The sequence below is a fragment of the Serinus canaria genome, chromosome 14, assembly GCF_022539315.1.
Source record: "Serinus canaria isolate serCan28SL12 chromosome 14, serCan2020, whole genome shotgun sequence".
In the NCBI taxonomy this organism is placed as follows: domain Eukaryota; kingdom Metazoa; phylum Chordata; class Aves; order Passeriformes; family Fringillidae; genus Serinus; species Serinus canaria.
This window is the reverse complement of record NC_066328.1, coordinates 8,475,233-8,501,016: the sequence shown is the minus strand read 5'-3', so window position 1 is coordinate 8,501,016 and position 25,784 is coordinate 8,475,233. Positions and strand designations below refer to the sequence as shown.

At 42.2% G+C, this 25,784-nt stretch overlaps 1 protein-coding gene across 3 annotated transcripts; it reads right to left on the bottom strand.

Annotated features, from left to right (window-relative positions):
- Window positions 1–95: 95 nt before the first annotated feature.
- Window positions 96–23,425, bottom strand: TMC5 (transmembrane channel like 5). 3 transcript variants are annotated; one of them, XM_018915978.3, is made up of 24 exons: window positions 23,313–23,425; window positions 22,088–22,178; window positions 16,635–16,796; window positions 15,943–16,112; window positions 15,460–15,564; window positions 14,639–14,731; window positions 13,792–13,891; window positions 13,179–13,260; window positions 12,610–12,858; window positions 12,318–12,469; window positions 11,648–11,792; window positions 10,946–11,101; window positions 10,225–10,391; window positions 9,512–9,590; window positions 9,043–9,140; window positions 7,288–7,383; window positions 6,627–6,702; window positions 5,896–6,029; window positions 4,579–4,752; window positions 4,109–4,187; window positions 3,693–3,785; window positions 2,530–2,631; window positions 2,196–2,241; window positions 96–1,658 (listed from the first exon to the last, which is right to left on the bottom strand). In XM_018915978.3, exons 3-24 carry the CDS (start codon window positions 16,706–16,708, stop codon window positions 1,306–1,308), a joined length of 2,823 nt encoding a protein of 940 aa, XP_018771523.3. In that variant the 5' UTR covers window positions 16,709–16,796; window positions 22,088–22,178; window positions 23,313–23,425; the 3' UTR covers window positions 96–1,305. The 3 variants fall into 3 exon arrangements, with proteins under 3 accessions (XP_018771523.3, XP_030085620.2, XP_030085619.2); XM_030229760.2 differs by having other exon boundaries at window positions 16,635–16,756; XM_030229759.2 differs by lacking the exon at window positions 23,313–23,425 and adding an exon at window positions 23,062–23,128.
- Window positions 23,426–25,784: the final 2,359 nt, after the last annotated feature.

Here is a 25,784-nt window from a genome sequence, read left to right as displayed (position 1 = left end):
ATTAGTGCAGATTGTCCTAATTAGGGTAAATCCAAACTTCTTGAATACCACAGATTCATGCTATGACCTGCTGGGGGGGATGGATTTTTTTGTTTCCTGAGTTCCATCCAGGCACAAAGAAGTACAAAGTAGGTGCTTTTCCCTGTCACTGAGCCCCTGCACTGCAGAAGCAGCAATCTCAGCCTCCTGGTGCACATCCTATAGAATGTGTAGGTTTATGTCCAGATCCTGTCCTGCCCTTCCTGGGTACTGAGGCCTCTCCTGTGACTGCTGAGCCCCACTGAAGGGCAATGACTCTTCAAGGCTAATGGCCCTGCTCCAAAGGTCCAGCTGGGGTTGCTGCTTGAGTTTCTGGCACTGCTGAGTCACCACCCTCAGTGCAAACACCAGGTCCATGTCCAGTGCCCACAGCCAGGCTCCACAGCTGTATGTGCAGGGAAACAATAAAACAATCTCTGCTCTTGCCTTGTGTGTAAAGTTTGTCCTTTTCTCTGTGCCTGGCTTGTCTTTAGCCTAAATTATGAGCAAGATGAAAAGATGTGCCTCTTTCCAGAGCAAAAAGGGAGGGAAAAAACAGGCACTAGTAGAAAATGAGCTAAACTAAACAAACCAAAAATTATCATGGTGGTGGCAAAGTTGTAGTCTTGAATAAAAAGAAGCTGGATCAAATCTCACAGTCATGTATAATTAAAAAAAATAAGTCTTAGTTGTGTTAATTCCAATCAATCCTTTATAGTAAAAGACATGTAAAGTTCCAGTTTACAAGCAATACTTTTACACAGATGACAATTTGATAAGTAGACACTCTTTGTTCTGATGGCTTCATCAAAGCTGCTTTTAAGTGACTGTAATAAACTTTAAAAATGGCTCAGAAAAAATGAACCCAGTTCACACAAGTTATTTCACAGCCATTACAATGTCTCAGTCATTAAAAACAACTGCACTTTAATATACTTCTGTTTATTTGACCAATAGTTCAGATAAAAGCTGATAAAACAGGTAAAACAATGTAACTGTTAGAAAAATATTTTTAAAACACAGCTTTTATTTACAGTTAGGCACAAGTTCCCTTATATTTAGTCAACAACTCGTGGTCAGCTACGGAGGGAGCCTTACTGCATCGAGGTGATGCCAGTCCTGGGGGAAGGCTGTCACCAAATGCCATTGCTGCAAAACAACCCCCCCAGGTGGATATTCCTTATCACAGTAAAAAAACCGAAGTCCCGACACATTTTGGAACCTGTTCTTCTATTTTTTCCTTCCATTTAGATGTAAAAAAAGATGTTGGAGAGATTCTTTTAGTCATTAATACAAGAGAGGATTACTTCCTGCAGCCAGTGCCTTCACTCGATGCTGCCCGTGCCTGGAACCCTCCAGTGGCATCGCTGCCCGTGCCTGCCCGGGGCTGGAACCCTCCGGTGCCATCGCTGCCCGTGCCTGGAACCCTCCGGTGCCATCGCTGCCCGTGCCTGCCCGGGGCTGGAACCCTCCGGTGCCATCGCTGCCCGTGCCTGCCCGGGGCTGGAACCCTCCGGTGCCATCGCTGCCCGTGCCTGCCCGTGCCTGGAACCCTCCGGTGCCATCGCTGTCCTCCCCCAGCGCCGCTGCCCGGGCGCGCAGGGCGAGCACCACGGCCCGGGGCGGGCTGGGCTCGCCGCCTGCTCGGCCCAAGGCAAAGAGCGTTAACCCCGCTGCTGGGGCAGAACGGCCCCTGCTCTGCAGGGATCTCTTCTGTCAAGTTTTTGCAATGAAGTTACATGGAAGCTCAAACTGCCATGCAAGATCCCATAGCCTTATTTTAGTCTGAGCAGTATGATGTCCTAGGGACTCTACCCTCTTCTGAGTTTCACACCAAGATGTGAAGTCTGTTTCTAAAGGGATTTAAAATTTTTGCCTATCTGTTGGGTGCTCCCATAAGACAGAATGGCTCATTTACCCAGGAACTTCACTCACTAGTACACAGAAGCTGGTGGTCAGTCTTTAGAAGTCACCACCAACACAGAACAAGCTACCAAAAAGCACTATCTGTAGAAAAAAATTCACCCCACAAGCCCAGTCATTTTGTTTTCTCTCCACACAACATGCTAAAACGCTATGTCCCTGACATGCAGCTGTCACACACTGTGTCTGTACATCAAACGTTTTTACTGAGCTGAATTTTTAAGAGCTTTCTGTGTTTCATCTTAGTTGCTTACCTGGTAGAAAGTCACTGCTGCTTGAGATCTCAACAGAAAAGGGATGCTGAAAACAAAATTCACAGATTTAGGTCATGATTTCCCTCCCGTGTGTGTTATCTTGTATTTGAAAAGACACCAGTTATCTGTAACAAACCATACTCTCCAAGTCTTGAGCAGGTTTGTGATTATGAGTGTTCAATAGCTATTCTGATCACATTTTTGTATCTGTTCAAGTTAATTTTTAAATTTATTTCCATGCATACAGGACTTTGCCATACATACACCCATCACCTATGCCACACCCCAGATTCTGTATAGGGGAATCTACATTTCCCTCTTTTGACCATCTCACCTCATTGTAGGATGTGTTTTGGCTTCTGTCAAATGCTATTTCTGGGAAGCCTGGCACCTCCTGGGCAGATTGCATTGATGGGTGGTATGAAGAGGAGCTTCTCTGAAAAACAGTATTTGGCATCAGCAGTCTGTGATCTGACTTCCAGCTGTGACTGTGTGGTCAGCACTGCTCATCTCCCTTGTCTCAGGGAGATGGCCTTTCCACTAAATCCACAATGAGACCATTCTGGCATCTCCTTCTGAAATCTGATCTTAAAAACTAGAGGAACACCCACACATGGTAGGTGACCAATCTCCCTTCTCAAGTCCCACTCGTGACACTCAACATGGGCAGATGTTGTCTGAAAATCCCCAGCACATAGAAAATCTCCCTCCATATTCTGCTTACCTCTTTACAGTCAATATTTATTTGTATTATCATACACATATTTATAGTTAACAACAGATCAGTATCAATTATTATCCATACTTGGTTTTTTATTTATGAAATCATTTTAATGATAGTCAGTCATACAGGGGGCTTTGGTATTTTGGGAGGAAGGAGAGGAACCTACCAAGTACTTTTTCTCTATCAGTATTTAGGTCATGTTTTGAGTTTTCACTCAACCCAAATAAAAACACCAGACAACACCTATATGTCCACATTTTAGCACTAGTTTGATGGCTCAGCAGGCAGGACTGCCTTGAAAAATTAATTCAAGTTTAGTTATCAGTGTGGGATGGGATTTAAAATGGGGTTAGATCAAAGCACTCAGTTTTACCTCAGCTAAAAATAACCACGAATCACAAGACCCTAAGGAAGTCCACTGCCATGGAGGAAGGCAGCCTCCTCCTCAGCCTAGGCAAGGTTCAAGTGTGACCAAACCCTTTGGTGACCATCACTGCACATGAACATTAGGAATGTTTCCCTGAAGTTTCATAGCCATAAATTATGTCTGGTGAGGGTAAGCACTTTTCTATATCCAGAGTGAATTCCAGCCTGGAACAAATAATTAGGGAACTTTCACAGCATCCTTTTGCTGTCTGGAGTTCAGTAGCAAGCATTTAGATGAAGTTTGAAGCGCAGCCTTTTCCCAAACCAGCAGGCTGTTTGCACAGCTGGAGAACCCCATGGACCTGCACCAAGCAATTAAACAGCAGAAGCTGAGCAGTCAGACTGACCTGCTGGCCTCTTCCTCCCAGGGCAGACGAGCTTCTCTTCGACCTTTGCACTTTTTGTAGCTTTTGGAGTAGAAACTTCTTATCCTTTCCTGCCTGTAGTCAAGATATATTTGATCATTAGCTGGAATGCACTAATTATCCTTGAGAGACAAGGCTTGTAAGTAGACAGTGACCAAAATAATTCCTTCTAAAATAATCTGTCTACAGAGGGAGCTGCTGCAACACATCTTGAAGATAAAATTCTTTTGCTACAACTCTATTTGTGAGTTAAATTTTCCTGCAACTCCCATGAGGAAGGGCTCCCACCCTCCTTTGCACAGTTATAGGAAAAACAGGTTACAGCCCCACAAAGCTGGATGAGACAATCAACATAGAAGCCAAATCATACAAAAGAAACAAATGAAAGCCAAACTTACATTAATAATTTGGTTATGTAAGAGTTTGGTCATGGTCCTCCTTGCTTGTATTATTTGCCAGTAAAGATAAGTAACAACTCTAAAGAAAACAAAATAAAAGGTCCATCATATAAGCACTTTATTCTAGTCAGCGTCTAGATAGAAATGTATCTTGTTCATTTTAACCCATTAAAAGACATATACACACATCTCTGCACACACTCACAGAAAACAGATGTAAAACAATTACACAAAGAATGGCAAACACATGGATTTGCCTAAAACAAGGAAAATGCATGAAATTACTTCAAACATTCTTTTGGAAAAGACCCAAAAAATTGTGGAGTTGTATTCAAAATAATAGATACATTTAAGTGAGTCAACAATACAAGATGCATTTCACATAACAAAATAACATAGATTGACTCTGTCATTGACAGTTTTTTCCACTTAAGGGCTTTTTCTGGTTCTTTTCATTAGCAGATACTTACAGTACAAAAGTAGAGATGATGAAGAAGAAAAGTTCACTTGAAATTAAATTGTGGTAGATCCACACTACCCATTTCCAGGCAGTGTAGCTTTCCAGCATTTGTATCCACTCAGCAACTGCAGCATACATGGAAGGCAAACCTCTGAAAGGACCACATTCTTCTGAAGGTTTTAACCTGAGAGTGTGGAAAAGCAGCTACTTAAAGCTTTGTATGTTAACCAGTGAATTAGTTAATATTGTGATTTTGTACATCAAAATGCTCCTGTTTTCTATAGCCCTCTACTGTCTTTGGACTCCCAGGGTACTTCCATGATCTGTATTTCATTTTTAACTTGTGTCCCTCTCCAGCCATTAAATGCCCATCCCAGATAATGCAGTGAGACATGAGTCCTTGCTGCAATGGGGCAGTACCAAGCACAACCTTGACATAAATATAACATGTCAATCACTGTAGCACACACTACATGAAATTGAAAAACTGGATTTTTTTAACATTTCACCACAAGGTGAAAGCATTTCACCTTGCCTTCAGGGACATGAGTCACTGCAGATCTTCAGTAACAGCAGAAGGTGGTAAAATGAGACTGCTCATTATAAGAATTAACATTTTCAGGTAGACTGAAATAGGAAAGTGTTTGCTTTGAAACTGAACCACTCCAGACAGTGTGAAATTCCCACTTGCCCTCAGGAAATGACAGCTCTGACAGCTTTCATCCCATCTGGTTTAATGTGTGGTCACCTGCCTCACTAAATACCAAAATCATGCTGCTGACTATTGTCAAGAGAAAAGCACATCCATGCTGCCCTCCTTCCTGTGACCAGAGTAGCACACAAAGAACCAAAGCAGCTTTGAAATACTGGTAACAACCCAGATGCATTACAGGGTCAGCCCTGCCTGCACAAAGAGCCTCTGAAGTTCAGAAATAATCCAGGAGCTGACCTCAACTGAGTTTTCCCAGGTGTTTCTCTGCTGCAGACCCAGAATCACCTATACCATAAGTAAGCTGGGAACTAGGACTTGGTAGAAACCTTTTTAAGAGGAGGAAAAGTAAAATTTGATGCACTTAAATAGGAATCCAAGCTTCAATACAACTTTGTTTCTCCCCCCACTTTCTCATGGGACAAGTTACTCAGTGAGTCACATTCTCAAAAGCTCACAGAGCAGATCTTGTTTTCAGAGTACAGAACATCTCATGAACACCTGAAACCTTCCACCAGCAGTTAATATAACTTCTTTTATAGAGAAATGCAGATCCTCTGCCTGGTATCAGGTCACACAGCATAACTTAGTAGGCTGGATGCCAGTGATCTTCCATACCTCCAGACAGTGACTCCAATGACAGACAGGACTCCAAGGAAGGAAGGACAAAACAGCAGGAAAATGAAGGATGTCATCATTTGAGCAGTTCTCCAGACTTTGCAAGGGGGCTGGCAATTCCTCATCAGACTGACCTTTAAAGAGAGGAAGGTACTTTGGAATGCTGTTACCTGCCACTTCAACTTGGTTTAAGTCAATCCCACTGAAATTGCTGAAATAGCATCAATCAGAAATTTCCAACAACAACTTTTATGTGAATTTGATAGGTAGAGTGTAGCTTTAGAAAACTTCAAAAATATAATCTTAAAATAGTAAGAAGCAAAATGAAGTTGTGATGGGTTCTTCAGAAGTCTGCTAGGTAGAGTTTGCTTTTGTAGCATATGCAAACTCATGGTTCAGGGAAATTTGAATCCATCTTTCTACCAGCTTTGTTCTTCTACATTCAACACTACAAACTGCTTCATGACCTAACAAACAACTTATTATCTGGTCAAACTACCAAGACAAAGAATTCTGAAAAGAAGACGTTTCCACCATGATCTTTATCTGAATCACCCTGCTTACACCTAGATAACTTCACAGGAGGGAGTGGCTGGGGAGCAACTGAGAGGCCAAAGTCACAGCCACAGGCTGAGTGTCTATACTGACATATGCACTCGTCCACTGTTAGTTCTACAGCCTTTAATTTTACTACTTTATTATTTATGATGAATACATGCAAAGTTTGTTACCTTTTTCACAAAAAATACTATAAGAAATGCTATCATCTGGATACCAGGCAACAGAGGTGAGAACAGGATACCAATCCTAAAAGGAAGGATTTATAGAAGAAAAAAGTTACATCTTCACTATTCACCATTCAGTTCTCTGTGCACTGAAAGCAGAAAAATACCACAATAACTTCACATACAGATAGTGTGGGATTAATTGGAAATATGATTTTGTTACCCTTGATCCTCTATCAGTAAGTCCACCTCGAAAATATGCAATTTCAAACACACATATCTATGTACAGATCTGCAGAACCCTCTTATAACTGCAGTAACATACTCATTCTTGGAAGTAAGGCATCTTTTCCAGCTTTTAATGCTGAGACTATTTCAACAAGGACATCATCCCAGGGAGGAAGTAAACAAAACTCCAGGATATTCCTTCAGGATCCTATCAGGTTTCTCCCAGACCAGGTGGCCACCAGGTAAATTACTGACTGAAGTTATTGTCACTGCCCACATAATTACTTTGGCAAGCCACAATCCTTACCAAAGTCACTGAACAGCTCATCTCCCAGTTACTTATCCTGTTCTTTCTGGGAAACACCCACAGACAGAATAAGTTTTTTTCCATGGTAGTTCTATAAGCAAATGAAGTTTTGGCTGTAAATTTAACACTTACCAGGTCAAAGTCTGTGCATAGATCAAATCTAAAACATTTCGCCCAATATCAAATTCTGGCAGCCCCAGGCTCACACAGACTGTAGTTCCAATAATTCTGGGGGGGAAAAACAAAAAACTATAGCACGACAGCATTTGCTAAATGATGAAGTCTCCTGTAGAAATCCCTGAAAATGACCTTCTGAAAACAAGCAACAGTGACAAATTATTTAGAGGCTGCATTAGTGTCATGCAAATAAGCCACAGCTCATTCATTAGACAGCACAGCAAAAATGAATCAATTTGGAAAAAAATGTCCTGTGAAACAAAGCAGGGTTGAAGTAAGACCTAGTATATGTTTTACACAACTAAAACAGAGAACCAACACGGAATTCTTACTATATCAGTACATATCTATTCTATAGTAACTACTTGTTGCTTCAAGCACAAGTATTCTTGTGCTAAAGCAGCTGAAATGTCAAGAGACCTCAGAACAAAACTGTAACAGGTTTTTCAGGTCCTGAGAATTTTCATCATCAATAAAAAAACAATGAAATTTGTACACCGATACTCTTAATGTACCCTCAAATACGTCCTACTTCAAACTAACTGAGGTTGCAAGGAGCTGAGACAGACAGGCAAGCAAGTACTGAGAGGATTCCTACTGAGGACCAACAATCCCTTTTAGTCACCTCTTTTTTCCTGAGCTGGGGAGACTCAGCTTTTTGCTTGCTGTGGCAAGAGCAATAAAGATTTTGGTAATTATCACATCTTAATACCACCTTATCAACTGCATCATCAACAGAGCTGGGCTTCCAGGAGGTTACTCTGAGCACAAAATGTTAAATACAAGCAATTGTACTTTGAACCCTTCACAGGTCTACGTCAGGTGCTTTGCCCAGCTTATGGGAGGCCATTCATTCATCACAGCTGACATTGCAGTTTCAGTTCTGTGACTTTCTGCTGGGAGGTGGTTTCCTACTGAACACAACAACAGGAGGATTAAAGTACACTGCCAAGAGCTATGGAGGAAAAGTCCACAAGAACTTCTCAACATTGCCTTGTATAAATTTAAGAAAAAGTTAACAAAGCCCTACCTTGTAAACCAGTCTTGTTGAAATCATGGACAGAGAGCAAACAATGGATCTCCTACACAAAAGTATGGCCAGGGATCTAAATGCTCTGTAGAGCTGGCAAGCACTTAAATACTGCCTAAGCCATAAGCAATGTTTGGCACTAAGAAGGTTCACACAACAGATGTCAGAAGTAAATTACTTCTTCCTTACATCCAGTTCACAATACTTTCATTTATCATGCTGTAGACCTCTATCTTTGAGAGACTCATTATATGCCTTGATAAGATAGATAAAATCAGATTTTAAACTTCTGGACACTACAGTGACATAACTAAGAGGGAAAAAAATCACAGTGGGTACACCAAGGAAAGGCAGGAGTGTGCCCATGCTTGTGCACAGAAGATGGATTTGTGCTTGAGATAGGATGGTTGTCACCTAACTCTCAGAAATTTGTGAGAGTAGAATGTGGCTTCCCCCCTGCATGTGTTTCCATCTCCAAAGGGAAAAAGGACACACTGACCTCCTTCTAAAGAGGAACAGCAATAGACACAAGGCATGTACACAGAGACTCTGCCTGGTAGGGAAAAATCAAGGAAACTTCAGTAGTGCCACAGCCATGCTTCTGCTGGACTTTTCTCACATGGAGAAAACAGATCATATCCTTGATTAATGAATGAAAAGATTAGAAAAGTAGTACTCACCTTCGTAAAAACTCTCCAAAGAAAGAGCCAAGCAAACAAAATATGAAGTCAACTAGAACAAGACGATAGATATCTTGGCCAACCAAAGTTTCCCAGCACTTTAAGAAACAGAAGAAAAAAAAAATCAAACTAGAATTTTAAAATTATGCTATTTAAACATTGTTCCCAAATGCTTGGGCATCTGAAACTTGATCAAAGATCTGAAATCTTGATCAAATATATTCTAGCAGCCTGGCAAATCATAGTTGACTCCTCAGTGAACAATGCTGCCACCCAGCTGAGACTCGAGCTGGGCCATTCTTTTTTCTCTAGAGTTGGTTTCTCTCAACTTGCTAATAAAAATTGTTAGGGTAGGAAACTCAGCTTCCCACAACACCACATGTGCTCCTTTTTGCTGAAGCAAGTCTCTTATCCAAGTGGTTCCTAACCTGGCACTGCAAGCCAGAGATTTGTGGTTTTGAAACTTTACCTGTGACTCTGAGGTAGCCACAATGTTCAGCCAGTAGTAGCACAGTATTCCAACAATTGAAATTTTCAGGATGATATTTCTAAAAAGAAGAAGGAACAGTAACTGCACCAACAGCTGGTCCATACCTGGAGGGAGTGATGGCAGGACGACCACTAGTTACACTTTTTACCTCCTCTTGGCACTGCAGAGTGCCAAGACTAGCAGGAGCTCTCCTGGGAGCTCAGGTGTGGCATTGTTCTATTGTCCTGGCAGAAGGGGAGCTGGGCATGACAACCTTGGCACAACATCTGCTTAACAGGCTGCTGCCTGGCTGTGGGGGCTCCACAGGGGAGGCAGGGCTGAGGGACACCAGGTAGAGTAAATTCCAGGCATCTGTTTTTAAGTGAGATGACCTCAGTCCTCTCTCTACTTCCCTTCCTTTCCTGGGGAGGGGCCAACAGCCCAGGGGCCATCAAGGAGTGCTATAAGCCCAGTGTCACAGTGCACCCAACTGGGAGAGAAACCATTCCTCATCCTCATACAGAGATATAACATCCCAGAAGCTCATGAAAGACAAAGGGTCATGATGACAAGAGTGTACAGAAGCCTTTGGAGAAGATGAACTTTCCTCCATAGCTCTCTATTCCCCCCACACCACCCAGATACAGCTTTGTATCACAAAGAACTCAGACAACTTCAGGCTGAAAGCACTAAGAGATGGGAGCAAGAAATACCTGATAATAGTGACATATATGTGCTGTCCAGGAGTCTGAAAATTCTCCAGGTGCCCAAGCCAGGAGAAGAAGAATGGGATCAATGTGTTGAGGAGAGATACAATCACAGGTAGCACCAACATGGCAGATTGTCTCTGTAGATCATTGCTATACCCTCCCATAAACAGCTAAGAGAGGAAAAAAAACCATAAGGAAACAACCCAAACTTGGAGCCTTCACCAAAATGCTGTCTCAAGGTGTGTCCACAGAGAAGCCCCCTGGCTGACCTCCCTGGATGTTCTCAGGTTAGAGACTGTCATGTTTTAAGGGCCCACAAGCAGCTGCACATTGACACTTCTCCCCTTCCCTAAATTATGTGGGACCAAGGGTGGGAGCCCCAGCTCAAATGCAGCTCCTGGGGAAGAAGGGGCAGGTCTTGCTGGGGCTGCTTCTTGCTGTTTCTCCCCAGGTCACCAGATGCATTGTCCCTAAGCTGACTATGGGCCCAGGCAAGCAGCTGCTGGAGAGAGGAAGGAGATTTGCTCAGACCCATCAGGTCCCTCACTCTTGCCATTGTCCCCAGTGGGGCAGGCCTTGCAAAGCATCTCTTTAGGGCCAGCAGAATTTGTGTGTCTCTGGCAGCAACAACAGCTCTGCCTGCCTGTGCTCCTTGTAGTGAACAGAGCAGTGCTTAGAATCAGTGTGAAATACCTGTGTGGAAAAATGCAAATTCTGGCCTTACCTTGAGGTTATTAATGGAGAGGAAGTAAACACCAGCACAAGCAGCTACTGCTGCTGCCAGGGAAGCAACCCAAGCAATGAGATGAGTAGCAAAACGAACAACTCTCTCCATCACAGAAAAATTTTGAACTTCTTTGTTTAGTTCAGTGAGACCTTCCTGCAGAGAAACAATTCCTAATGAAGAAGTTCTTAGTCAACAGCATAAGGCAAAACTTGTTTCAGGGCACTACCAGAGAAACTGAATGAAAGATTATTGCTACAGAAGATGGGCAGAGTAATATCCTAGGAACATTTACTGGGCAATTTTGTGTTCCTATCCTAGAAGTTAAGTTTCACAGAAAATATTTCCAGCCCGCCTTTTGTTTATAAAATAGTTAAATAGCAGGAAGGAGAAAAACCTGAATAAATACTCTGTATGGCAAATATTTAATAGTCACAGAAACTCATTCAATAGAACAGAAGCACACAAATATTTATATATAGCTCAATGAGAAAAGGAAAACGAGCAGCTAAGCCAATGCCAGGAGCTCAGACCAAATGAAACTCAGGAAATCAGGAAGATTCTAATCTCTTAGGCACAGGACTAGCACACTTGTGTTACTCTGCCAGAGACTTGTATGTGCACACACAAATTTGTATGCACAACTACGTCTCTAACAGAACGACTCACACACATTAGTTTTGTACCTCCTGTAGTTTGTACCTTTATTTGTGTGAGGAGATTCTTTTGTTGCAGCTTCACAGCTTTTTCATTAGTTATATTGAAGTCCCAAGTGCAGAGCAGCTTGCTGGCATTCACAGAGCGTGCCTGAGGGTTAACAAAGTTCCTGGAGAATAATCTTGCCATGCTGCAATGAAAATTAAATTGGTCAGATGTGCAACAGGGAAATTCATCAAGTCTGTCCAGCAGGGCAAGGAGGGAGATTTGTCAGCTTTTCCATCCCATCACAAGTTTATTGGACCTATGTATGTCACATACAACAATGTGGAAAATAAACTTTAATGTAAGGAATTCTAGCATTTCCATCTCAAGATTGTTACTGACAATCTTTACTTCTGGAAGGCCACATTAATAAGAAACAATATTAGGAGCAACAGCTTACAAAAGGGGATCATAATATTCCCAGTTTGAAGTAGGATTCTCTGTATGTCCTTCACTATTTTGCAGTTATTCTTAATTTCTGTAATAAAGGTTTGATTCCTGGAGACTATCTTTTGAGCAGAAATTTCTACTTAAACTCTACACCTGTAAATAAGGACTTACAGAAACATACTCAAGTAATTATTACTTCTAACTGGTGGCAGGATGGGGTTTTTTATTGTGTGGCTATTTTCCCCTTAATAAGAGAAACAGGAATTCACAGTCAGTTTACCTGAACAACAAGATAAGAAAACAGATGACAAAATATGTTCCAACAGTGAAAATATAGGCCAGCTGCATATTGTAAGATGCACTGTTCTCCACTTTACTGATTGTAGCATTGGTGTAAGAGCCATAGTAGAGCACTGTTTGTTGAAAATAACCCTGAAAAGACAAAGACATTATTCAGAATATTTGCTACCACCTCCATGGTAGCAAGCATCATCTGAAGACAAATTACTGGAGGTGGGAGCTGTCCTATTCCTTATCATGAAACCACAGGTGTGATTAAATTTAATACTTACAGCTCCAGTGAGCAGCTCCAGGCCCGTGAAGGAAAGGTTATTTGGTTCTGCTGCAAGAAACTGAGGAATTGTGATGAAACCAAAGTTTATGAGGAAAGAGAAGATGTTAAAATTTAGCAGCCACTTCAAGAAAATAAAATAAGAAAGAACACTTGTTCCAAACTCAGCACCAATGATCTTCAGAGTCTTGTGCCATGGCTGCAGTTGGTGAAAATGTTCTGTAAGGGTATTGCCAAATCGCCGAAATGACTGTAGGGAAGAAGAGGAGAGACATGAATCTCAGCAAGCAAACAGGACTCAACTTCACATAATAAAGCTTCACATTTTAATGTTGCAGTTTCATTTTGATGTTACGAATGGATTTGCCCCACTGCATGCACCATAAGATGGTGAACTGGTGCTCCTAAGTGCTCCTGCAGTGCAAGCCATGGTTAATGAACACTGCAGTAATTAACTGGATCCTTGGTAAGTAACATGAAGCAAGACACCAGATTCCTCTGGAGACAGTGGTAACATTGCAGCTAGAGTGGTTTGCTCTGTTGTGACTGACAGAAGTTTCTGGCACTTACCACTGCTGCTCCCGGCAGACACTGTGTACATTGAGCACCACGATGCCTTGATTTTTTGGTTATTTCTTTCAGAACTTTGTTTCTGTGGAAGAGCAGGGCAGGGGTGACAAGCATTACAGTATGAGTTGTAATTGAATCAAGAAGCCAAAGAAGATGCTGCAAGTACAGTTTCAGCCCTGTGCACATGAACAGAATTACTATAACATGGAGATGCTCTTACTGGTTCATTTTATATCAGCTGATACCCTGGCTCCTGTCCCTGCTATGACAGCATGTTCTAACCCCTTCACAAACTCACACTGGCAGCAGAATTTAAATATATTTTGTAAGGAGACAAAAGGATGGTTGAGATCATGTGGTCTCTTCTCCATTTTCAATAACCAAATCTCAGGACCTTGATATTCTGTTTTATGTTACTGTGAGAGATTCTTCTTATCTTCTTATAGTTAAATTATTTTCTCTTGCAAGACATTAACTTTTTAAGAATGCATTAAAAAATACTTTGTCATAAAGTGGCAAACCAAAGTTCAGCAAATGGCAAACTCCCATAGTTGATAGCTAGATGTTACTGGAAGTAGATGTTTTTAAAACTAAACACAAACTTTACTTTTACCTGATCTCTCTCTTTTTTCTCATGGTCTCAGGCATCCTCTGGATTGCTTTAATCCTTTCATTGTTAGACATACTTGCAAGACTTCCAACTAAATCTTCCGCTGCATCAATTCCATGCAAAAAAACAAAATTTGGGGGGAAGAATACAGTAATTTTTATACACAACCAGAAATGGAAATAACAACATCCTCCATTTCCACTGCTACCAAGGCATGCAAAGGGAAACTTAATAATTTTGCCCAGAATATCTTCAGCTCCCTCAGAACACTAAATCAGATGCAAGTAGTCCTATAATGTTCATAGAAAGAGCTGCCATACAAAGGAAAATTAAATACTGACAAAACTCCAAGATTCTGGTCCACTGCTTGATCACTGTTTGATAGTTACACTTCTGTGATGCGATATATTGACTTGAAAATTAAACTTTTGCTTTAGTTATTCTGTAATTTTAGTTGATGTCAGTGCCCCTACTTATCACTGCCTATGCCACAGACACCCCTCTCTGACCTGACAATCAGGTTGCTTCTCCATAGTTGGAATTTGATGGTAATTCTAGAAACAGTGGCTGAAAGCAATCTATTAGCTGGTCAAACAAATTCTAATAAGGAGCTTAGCATTTCTTTCTACAATTTAACACCTTCATACTGCACTGCATTTCATTTATCATGGGATCTGAGTGTGTTAGGAGAGCATAAAAGATTTATCACTACCGTAACACAAACCTAAGCTGTCCCCATAACCATAGAAGGGCTGTACACACAGTTCTGGTGAGAAACAGAGCAGCATCAACCACACACCATCCTTGTACAAGACACTGTCAAATCAGAACCCCTTATCTAAAGCCCTACCTTCCCTGCACACTGGATCTGTTTCAAGCATGCTGGAAGAAGTCCTGAAGATCTCATCGGGTGGTCTTCGGTTGCGTCTCCGAATGAAGCTGTCTGAGTAACACACACTCTTTAGGAAGCCCAGAGAGTCCTGACAATTGCACTTAAGAAATTCAAATTTCACTTTGAGAAGAACAAGCTAAAAGTCTATCCTTTAATGTCACTAACTTCATGCAAACACACTCCCCCACTCACGTCTTTCCTGGTTGTCTTTGACAAGCACAAGCATTTTTTCAGATAAATGCTGGAAAAGAGGAACTGAGCCCAGTCTTCAGCTGTCATAGAGAACTCCATCTAACCCATTCACAAATGCTCACATTCACTATTCAAGACTTTCTTCCTAGAAGACCAGCCCTTTCTTTAAAAATCCTTCCCCAGCCTTCAGGGGGATCATTTTAAAATCACACTCCTTCATGCTGAGTAAGTTCTATGTGCCAAACTCCCTTTTCCCTGGGGCCAAAATGCAGCTGCTCTCTCCACCTTTTCATCCACTTATTCAAACAGGTGAGAACACTCCTTAAAAGCATCTGCCTTCCAGCCATGACACAGATGAGTTTAGCAACAGCTTTCCTTGCCTAGCCTTCCCAGTAAGATAATGGCCAGTCCCAGTGTCACACACCAATGTGGAGCTCAGCTCTCTGATGTGGAAGGACCCCATTTATGACCCCTTTTATTAGGTGAAGGTATTCATACCTGAACAAGAAGGCTTTAAAGTATTTATTAGTATTATTTTATGGAGGGTGAGATTGACATGTAATATTGTGAAGCACCACAATCCTTACCTTCTGATCCACTGGAAATTCCATGAGTGTAGGGATAATCCAGCATATGGGAGGTAGAACGTGGGGTGTAAGTCAGTTCTGGCTCAGGCTCAAAGGAAGGATTGTCTGTTGAAGGAAATCAGAGTTACACAAAGCTGCAAACGGCTATGGGTTATTTACAGACACAGAATGCCAAGCCTGTGACAAAATACAGATCTAGTGCCAACACAGCAACCTAGTTCCTCAACAAAACTCCCATATTCCACCCCAATGTACATCCCAGTACTCAACAACTTACTCAGTCCATACAAGACAATTTTATTGATCTGTTAGTACAACAATCCATGGATTTGCTAATAAAACACATGAACTGCTTAAAAAAACCAAAAAGTTAAAAATGTTTACAGAGCTGAGCTTTGCAGAGCAGCAGGACTCCCTTGGGACAGAGCCAAGTGCTATTTGTTCCAGGCCTTCTCTAAGCTGGTCACACGAGAAATTACATACCTGTGAAATTTCCATATGGACTTGTACTGGGTAAATCCTGGCTGTCAGAGCCAGGTCCCAGGGAAGCCATGGGGATGGCCACAGGGTAGTTCTGCTCCCTGCCTCTGTGATCATACTGAGATGAATCATAAGAAGTTTGGTGAGAGAATGGATTCCTTTGAGAACTCCCCCTGTGGAAGCAATAAAAAAGAAAATCCTGACTGTCATAAAGACCCTCAACAGGTATCCTGAATTTGAGTGCATTATAAAATAAACTATGATACTGAGTGATATTTTGTATTTAGAACTTCAACAATATAATTCTGATTTGGTCATCAAATGAATTAAGAAGGTTGAAATTTTTCTCCACCTGAAGTTAGCTTAGACTCTAACTAAACAGGAATACTGGCTTGGAAAACAAAGACAGCCAAGGTTATATTCCATTGTGAAAATTACTGGAACTAAAAAATATGTACAAGATTATGCCATAATCTAATGCCATTTAACTAAAATTCATCTAACATGTAAGAAGTAAACACACCATTTCCTTTGATTGCTGCCTTCCTGGTAACAGTTTTAAAAACTTGTCTGAGAATGAAAGCATAAAGGAGGGATTAAAATAAATCTACAAATTAAAACTCCAGAGAAGATCTTCTGCATATAAATGAATATTTCTTATGGCACAGTCACACAGCAAAATTAAATAAACTCACCTTCTATCAATTTCCAATGTCTCTGAGAAGTGGTAGTCTGGATTTTCAAAGGCTTCATTGTAATGATAAGACATGACAAGTCCTTGGTTTGAAAGATGAAATCTTCCTTATTTTTGTCTCCACTGCTTCATTAATATGTTAAAAGGAAGACTGATTACAGACCTGATTACAAAACAGATGCAGGTGCATAAAAATAAAAAGGAAGGAACTCCATTTTAGCAACTTAGAAGATTCTACTAACCAATAACATCAACCAGTATAAATCAGCAGTGGTTGTTATTTCATGACTTCACCATTGGGAAATGGGGGTCCCCCAGAAGTTGCAGGTCAAATAGGAACTCATATTTCTCTGTAGTTAGGCCTCCCCAAACCTAAAGATTTGCAGTGCCACAGAAGTTTTCCCAACACTAATGAGGTCAGGCTTTAGAAGCATGTCAAAACATTTGGAAGAAAATAAAGTTCTCTCTCCTCCTTAAACAGCAAAAGTCAAATGCACAAATTTTCTCAAAAAATTAACCCAATTTCTAAAATGAAAGAGAAAGTGAAGCCTGCCCTGTTCCTTGCTAGCAGTGCATTTCTAAGCTTTAGTTGTGAATAAGGGACCTGAGGGACTGGTTTTGTACAGAGCTGACAACTAGAGACTAGTTGATCTAGAGACTCATTCCTAATGAGGACTCTTCTAATGGTTTAATTCCTCAATCCTTTAAATAGGCCTAGTTTTAGATTTCTCACAGAGTGCTCCATTTAAATCTTAAACAGCCAGACTTAGGCAGAATTTATTGAATGGGAGTCCTCATGAGCCAGTAAAAAGGGACTGTTACATTAGGAGAAGAGAATCCAAATTAAGCAGGCAGTTCTTGCAATTAATCAAAAATCATACTCAAAATAAAAAGGAAAGTATTTTTAGCATTTCTTCTTAAAGGCACCATGCAAGCTTCCTAAGCTGGCAAGCTATTCCCCAGCAGGGAAGGGAAAAATAAACTATAAAGGGCACAGCTGGTAAAGCCCATCAGAACCTATTTTTATTTTGGCCAGAAAAGCAGAGCTGAATCTCATTTAACAGCAGAGTCTCAACATTTTTCATTTGTAGTGGATTTTATTTGTGATGTAGCAAAGGAAGTATTATATGAAAAGTAGCTTCATAATGGATAAATACACAGCGTCTATTTTCTGAGGGCTTCTCGAAATCTTATTCTGCCAAAAGAAGCTCTTCAATTACTGTTGTGTCATTTACATGCCTTAAGAGCTTGGAACACAGTCTAAAATCCTGCAGTGTGACGTAGTTGTAAAACACTGCCCAGGTTTTGCACCCTGACTTGCAGAATTATGCTTATAAACACGAGGGATTGATTGAATTCAAAGTTCAACATTTGAACCAGAACACTGCCTACACTTTGATTACAGCATGAGGAAGGGTGCTCTGAGGCCCAGGTACTCAGCACATCCAGTAAAAGCACACCAGGAAACGGGAACACACAGTGCATCACTGTGCTGCAAACAACGGGGTGTGACTGCTGCCAAAAAGAAACCAGAAACAGTCTCTCCTAAGTGACTCTTGTGCTTCTTCAGGCAACAATTTCACATCTACAGAGACAGAGAGAGGTTCTCATGAAAGCACAAGAGTAGTTAGCAGAGCCTTCTTTCCTCATCTCCAAAAAAACTTAATAAATGCCCCATGAATCCAAAGGTCTTACATAAAAGTAATCCAAGGCTCTTACTTAAAAGTCATGAGAAGCTTAAATCTCATGAAGAGGTAGATTTCCTTTGACAGGAAGCACATAGTTCTTGATGATCTTTTGAGAACTAGCTCAGAATATATCTGAACTTCTGTACAAGCCCTTCAGGAATTAGTACATTCTGTCCCTATATTCTATTTAAAAGCATGGAAATGATTCTTGAAAAAGATTATCTTGGTCTTCTGCAAATACTTGCTTGGAAAACTAAACTTCTCCTATAAATGTGGTTTATATTTCAAACTGCATGAAAAGCTGAAGAGGGAAACATTACTTTCTCAGGAGAAGAAAATTCTGAGACAATTCCCTTTGAAGAGTGTGCAAAATTACATTTTTCTATGTTTTTAATCTGGTTTCCCAGGAACCCAACTCTCTCGGACTCAGCTATCCAAAAAGCTGGGAAGCTTGCCAGCAGGGCAGCTGGAAAGCTGAGCGCTGATCTAAACAGTTTGCCAACTGGCCTGGTCCTCATTGGAGCTGTAGAGAGCACAGACATTTTGATGGAAGTGCATGGGTTGTGCAGACCCAGATTGGGCAGTACCCAGAAGCAAACTGGCAGAAAGCATCAGCCATCCATATCAACCAACTTGCTGACATCATCCAGCCAGAAGAAACAGATAAGCCTGGCTGAAAAATCTATCCAGCATTTTTCTCTTACTCATTTGAGAGACCTCAAGGCTTATCCATAAAGGCTTCCTCAGAAACTCAAAAAAGCCCAGGATAGATTCTCTGTTGGCCCTGTCATTATGCACTTTGTTTTCTTTGAGTCTTATGATGCACTGCATGCCAGTATCACAATGAAAATCCACAGGGACATTTACAGTCTAACACTGAACCCAGCATCTGAAAATACAGTTTTTTCTCCACTCAAAGTTTTAATGACTTGAAGTAAATTTTCCACATATGCAGAGGCAAACTGAAATCTGGCAGTTTATACATTCTGACCAGTCATAGCTCACTGGAAAGAACCCCAAGCAGGTAATGCTCAAACCAAACCATCTCTTTGCTCTTTTCACCCTATGATGGAATGCAGCAAACCATAGTTCCAGGAAAAGATAGGACATTTAGACTTAGTTTTTCCTTAAAAAATTATTTAGAAGGAAAAAAATAGCTGGAATACAGAGGTTATCTGTGAAAGACAGAAAGTGGGATCTTGACAAATATTCCCTCTGCAGAGTGGTGTCCACTTGTGGGTTACATTTTCAGATTTCAGCAAGCAATTTAACTTATTGAAACAAACAAATCCCGTGCGCCTTCTCTGGAGTACAGAAGCGTTTAAGATCAGTGGGTTTAATGACCATTGATATGTAAATAAGTTAGAAGATCTGTGGAGGGCGGGTGCTTCCCGCTCAAATCGTTCAACCCTGTAATGATACAGACCAGGAAGCTCCAAGCAGCGCAGACTCATACTTCTGAATCACCTCCCAGAAAAATAACTGCCTTCAAGTCACAGATCAACAGCCTTGACAAAATATTCCAGGTTAGTTTCATCCCTTCCTGTGAAGGTAATGTTCTGCTATAGACACTAATACTCATGTAGAACATAATAAAACAAACATGAGTGTCATGCCAAAACAGCACTTTGTCCTGGCATCAAGTTTAAGGAAAGCCATTTAGACCTTCAAGCTCCTTACCTGTAATCTCTCAGTAAAAAAAGATTTCATTAAGTAAATCCTATTTGCACACATATTGAAGTGGAATAAAAACAAGGAATTCCAGAACTGCATCATAGATAACTTAATAATGTTGAATGAAGGGAATAGAACTCATGGAAGAAGTGATTCAGAGGGTTGAATGCACTCTATTTCCATAAAGATTGTTTAGTTTTGTAGGGTATGACTACATAGGGCTTCACCGTCACTCAAGCTTTATTCATGAATGCCTGTCCTGTTTAACATGTTCCACACATCATGATGATAAAGAACCAGACTGATTTCTGGAAGCCAAAAGTGAGTTTGAGAGACAAGCTGGAGTTTTACATTCTGCATCAGCAGCTGGATTTCAGTACTGATCACTCACTGTCTCAGTCCCAACAATTTCAACACTTCTGCAACAGACCAGGAAAGCCTCTCAGAAAATCTAAAGGGCTTGTGTACTGACACTAACCAAACACTACACTGGGAAAAACCTCATCTCTAAATGATGTATTAGCAATGGAACCACGTGAATCATACACGGAAGCAAAGCCACTTACCTTTACTGCATCTTGCCAAAGTACCCAACAAGCACCAATAAACACCACTTCTTGCAGGCCTCCCTTTGTGGTTTTATTGAGGTCAGCATTACAGGAACCAACATCAGCTCTGCTATTTTAGACCTTGAATTCAATTTAAGCAATCTAAATTGTGCCTCTGCTACAAGAGATCTTCCCAGTGACAGATGACATGCAGCAGCACTAAAGACTTGTTTGCTTACTATCGAATAGGGAGAGATGAACAAATTGGGAAGAGACAGCATCCCCCTCAGAGCCACCATGCTGCTGTCTCTCCCAACAGCTTGCTGGGTCTGGAGCTCAAATGTATTCCCTTGCCCATTACAGGGCAATGGCACCTACCAGAATCTAGATCCCACTCTGCTATCCCTCAGCTCTTCCTGTAAGAGGGGGGTCTAGAGGGCAGCCAGGCAGAAGGAAGCAGAAAAGTCTTTGTTTGCCTCCAGCTGCTCTTCAGCATCATGAGCTCTGCTCCTTATTAACTCTTTATCCATTTTTCTGCACCTACTCACTTTTTTGCCCCATCCCTTCCATTTAACTTTCTTCTTGTAACACCCTCACAAAATAGTAAGACTACAGTATTTTTATCATGTTAACTTTCTTTGCAAGTTAAATCCTTTGTAGCATAAACATAATACTTTTTAATTTTCCAGACAAAATGCAGCTCCATTAAAATCCAATGTAGCCTACTGGCATGTTAAAGGTGTATTCTACAATGAGCATACACAACCTGTGGACTATACAAGTGGCAGTTAGAGACTTTTTCACCAATACATGAAGAGGACACCACTGTAAAGTTCCAGTTCCTCTTATACCTGCCCATGCAGCTGTAGCACACCAGCTCAGCACTTTATCACTCTCCAGGGTAAAAGTCCTTTGTCACTGACATATTTTATGAAAATCCTTGCCTGCTGAGAAGCTGAGAGGCCTCAGAAATGAAATGTAAACAATAACTATCCGATGGCTGTGGAATGTGGTCTGGAGATGGTTTACCAACAGGTGCATCTTTGATTGGTTGCATGTGAATTGTTTTTAATTAATGGCCGATGACAGCCAGCTGTGTCAGACTCTGAGTCTGTCACAAGATTTTATTATCATTCCTTTCTAGCTTTCTGTTGTCCCCTTTCTCTTTCTTTAGTATAGTTTTAGTATATCATTTTCTTTTAATATAATATATATCATAAAATAATTAATCAGCCTTCTGAAACATGGAATCAAGATTCTCATCTCTTCCCTCATCCTGGGGACCCTCAAACTCCACCACAGTCCTCTGACAAACTTACTTTGGGGAAAAAAACCCAACAAAACAAAAAAGCACTAAAAGACTAAACCCAAAACTAATAAAAAGCCACCTCGAGATAGTCAGAGATGAATTGCTTTGGGTGAAGTATTGACACATCAGCCCAGTAGAAATGCCGTTTCAACTGCATTCCTTATCACCTGCAGCCTGCTGTTCCCTGATCCTGTGCGGGCTGTGTCGCACGGGCAGGACGGACGCGCAGCCTCACCTGAACTGTCGCACCTTGAACACGGCTCCGGAGCCACTGAACGGCTGCTTCTGTCACACGGAGCAGGATCAGGCTGCCGCGGGTCGCAGGGCTGGCAGAGGGGACAGTGGTGACACTCAGGCAGGGGAAGCAGAAGTCAGCGCAGCTCCCGCCCAGTGCCACTGCTTTGCAGGTTTGCTTTACTATCAGAGCATTACTAACGACAGCGGTTCAACAATAAAATCTAGGACATGAAGATTTGGCTTTTAGATGTACATTAAGTATGCTGCATAGAAACGTTTCAGCCTTTGTAGGTTAAATAGTAAGTCTGTGTGTTTTGAGGGAGTGACAGAGTAAAGCACCACAAAGAACACGAATACTGAAGCCCGAGATTTTCCCCACTTATTTAACACAAATTCCCGTTACCTATTGTAACACAGAAACCTCACAACCTTGTACTTGGAAAGTACAGGGCCACATCCATTCACTAGCTAGGAGAGACACCAACACACAACCTACACCAAACCGAAATGCCACGCTCCCGGCTGTGATCGCAGCCAGGCTGGTGCCACACCTCAGAGAGAAGGGTGACACACTGGCTAAATACCTCAGAGAAATGTGGCCGGCTCTCCTATGGGTCCGGCCCTTCCAGCTGAAGGCAGAGGAAGCTCGGCTGTGACCGGCGGGCCGATAAAGGCGCCGTTCGTGCAGCAGGGCTAACACCAAACCCTGGGCGGATATTCACCTTGCAGCGAGCAGACGCCGAGTACACCCCCGATATGCCCGTAACTCGACCCTTACGGTTCCATCACTCTAAATGAGCAGCAGCCGTTTGCAGGCGGCACACACCTGTCGGGGCTGCGGTGGCTCCTCCCGCCCCGCCGTGGCACGGCCCCGGCTCGGAGCGGGCCGCCGGCGCTGCCCGCTGCAGGTCCCGGCCCTGCCCAGCCCCTCCGGGACGCAGAGCCCCGGAGCTGCCCATCGCGGCCGCTTACCTCGCTCCCTGGCTATCCGCCGGGAGAGGCTGCCCGGGCCCGCTCTCCCGCTCCAGGTGCCCCTGCCCCGCCCCGCCGGCCGCCCCTCCCGCCGCCCAGTGTCGCCTTCGATCCTTGTGTCGGGGGACTCGCAGTGGCCACTGGCTTCCCTTCCCTTCCCTTCCCTTCCCTTCCCTTCTCCCCGAACGGGCTGTGCGGTGGAAACAGGTCAATTAACAGAAAACTCCGCGAAGTTCTTCGCTGTTACCTACCGTGCAACAGGTTGCTATGTTTCTATTTGAGCTCCAAGACGTTCACTCTCCTTCTCCCACGAATTTAAACATGGGGATAGCCTGGGATAGCAACAACACCACAATAAAAGGACGGAGAGAAACAGTTTTCAGACACAGGATGCATTTCCTTTATCCCTGGATTAATCATTTGTAAAGCAAAGGAAATAATCTTTCCTCACATATTTTTACTTGAATTAAAGGAAGGCTCTTCTAAGGGTGAAAAATTAGTTCACGCTAGTGAATTCTAGCATATGCTCTCTAGCATAATCCACAATTCCTGGACAGGGCGTTTAATACCAGCCCTTCCTGTACTCTGTATGCACCAGAAGGAACTTCTTCTCCATTAGTCTTACACAAGAAATACTGATTTTTCTTGCCTTTCTCCTTTGCCTTCTTCTACCCATTTAATGCAAAACTACAGACTGGACAAAGCTCCAGCTGAGCATCAGGCAGGGTGCAACACAGAGAAGCCAACAAAGTGCTGTGGTGGTGCTTCTGACATGAATTTCTATCCCACAGCAGCTTAGCAGGGATGCCTGCCTCACCTTCTCTCACTCCACTGCAGCTGGACTCAGGGATCCCCCAGCACATCCAGCACACTGCAAGCACTGCCAGGGCCCTTCCCAAAGGCCAATGTTTTGGAGCAAGAGCATCCTCAAACTGAACAACCAAACAACCACCACTGGGTGGGCACAGACAAAGAAGGAAACAGGGTAAGGAAAAGGCTGGCTCTGCTGTCCCAGACCTGAGGCCTGCCTTTCTCCTTTTTGCTAATACTGTATAGATTACAGACCCCCAGCTGCTTCTGTATTGATATAGCTTCTTATGCCATTTTGGCATATTTCATCTCCCCAGAAAACCACGCATCTTAAAACTTCTACCAAGCAGTCCTAAGTAACTTCTGTGGTCAGCAAGACTAAAAATGCAAAGAGATGAAAAATACCCGTGTCAGCCTTTGCATTAATGCCAGCAGGGAACTGGTGATAAATCAATCTGCTCTGTGTTCAGAAGCTGTGCTGGTGTAACTGCTGACTTTTACCAAATAACTAGTGCTTTTCCAGCTCCTGAGCATGGTAAAACGTGTTTATCCTGTACCAGACACATTCTGCATAGACTTAAGTAAAGTTTTCTAATGCTGTTTTAAGATTAGGTTTTGCCCTAAGCAACATTCCTGGCATGGCTGCAGAGGACCTGTCTGCAGATCTCCTGTACTGACCCAGAGCTGCCTGCACGATGCACAGGCCGCAGCACAAGCTACCAGGGTAGTCAAACATGAGATCCCCCAAAATTAAAGCAATCACTCAGAACTTCCCTGAATGCTTAGAAGCATTTTTGAGCTGTGGCATTAGGAAGAGGAACCATGCAAAAGAAAAATTGTCCTGGAAATGGATGGTGTTACTAAATGTGACAGACCTATCTCCAGCATCTGGGGAAACAGAACATGGCACGGGCTTTCATGCCCAGCACAGACTGAGAGATGCTGCTTTTGTGGATAAGAAACCCTGGACAAATGATATACAAGTGGAACTTACAGCATTCCCTGCATGTGACTGTTGTCCTCTGGTAGAATCATCCATTCTCTTCTCCTCAACTTGTCTGTCTTCCTGTTTTTCCACCTGGGATTGCTATGATCCATAAAATTCATTGAAACATTTCCAAGTGTCATAAAAGCTTTCTCAACTGAAAAAAAAATAACATTAAAGAATGTTCTCACAAAATTCCTGGGGAAGTCAATCTTGTTTCAATTCCTCCAATCTTTATTTAAATTTGTTCTCATGGGATCATTATCACAATACTTCTCTAGAACACAGAGTTTCAGAAACCGTCTCATTAACCTCGAGTGTATTGTTCACCTTTCCTCTTTGTATTTTTCATGGTAAAAAAAGAAACATAAATAAAAAGTGAAATTGCCACCCCAGATGACAACCCAGGGCAACTTTACCCCCTAAATATTCCTAATTAGGGCCACACAAAGAGAGCCCATGCTTGGGTGGCTTCAAGACACCAGTAACAGTGGGTACAAATGCACATTCTCATCCAGCACATCAATCACACATTCAGCTCGAATGCCCAACAACACTAAATGATTTTTCAGGAATGCTGCTGAGGGGTTTTATTTTCCATCCCCTGAGTTTTTCAGAATAATCAGCTGGATTGTTCAAATGAATCCCATGAAATGTGGCACTCAACCAAAGAACCACAATCACCTGTGCAAATGTGTATCACTGAGGTGTCCAGCTCTGTCACCAACACCCTGATCCTGCTGACACTCACAGCATCAGCCTTTGCTATACAAAAAATCCCACCTGCAAAAACCATCCTGATCTCTGAAGTCTCTGAGATCTCTGAAAAGGAGAAGGGAAAAAAGTAATAGGCCTCCAGAGTGACTTATAGAAGGATGAGTGCAAGTTATACGTTGTTCTTATCAAAAACAGCTAAAAATCCATATTA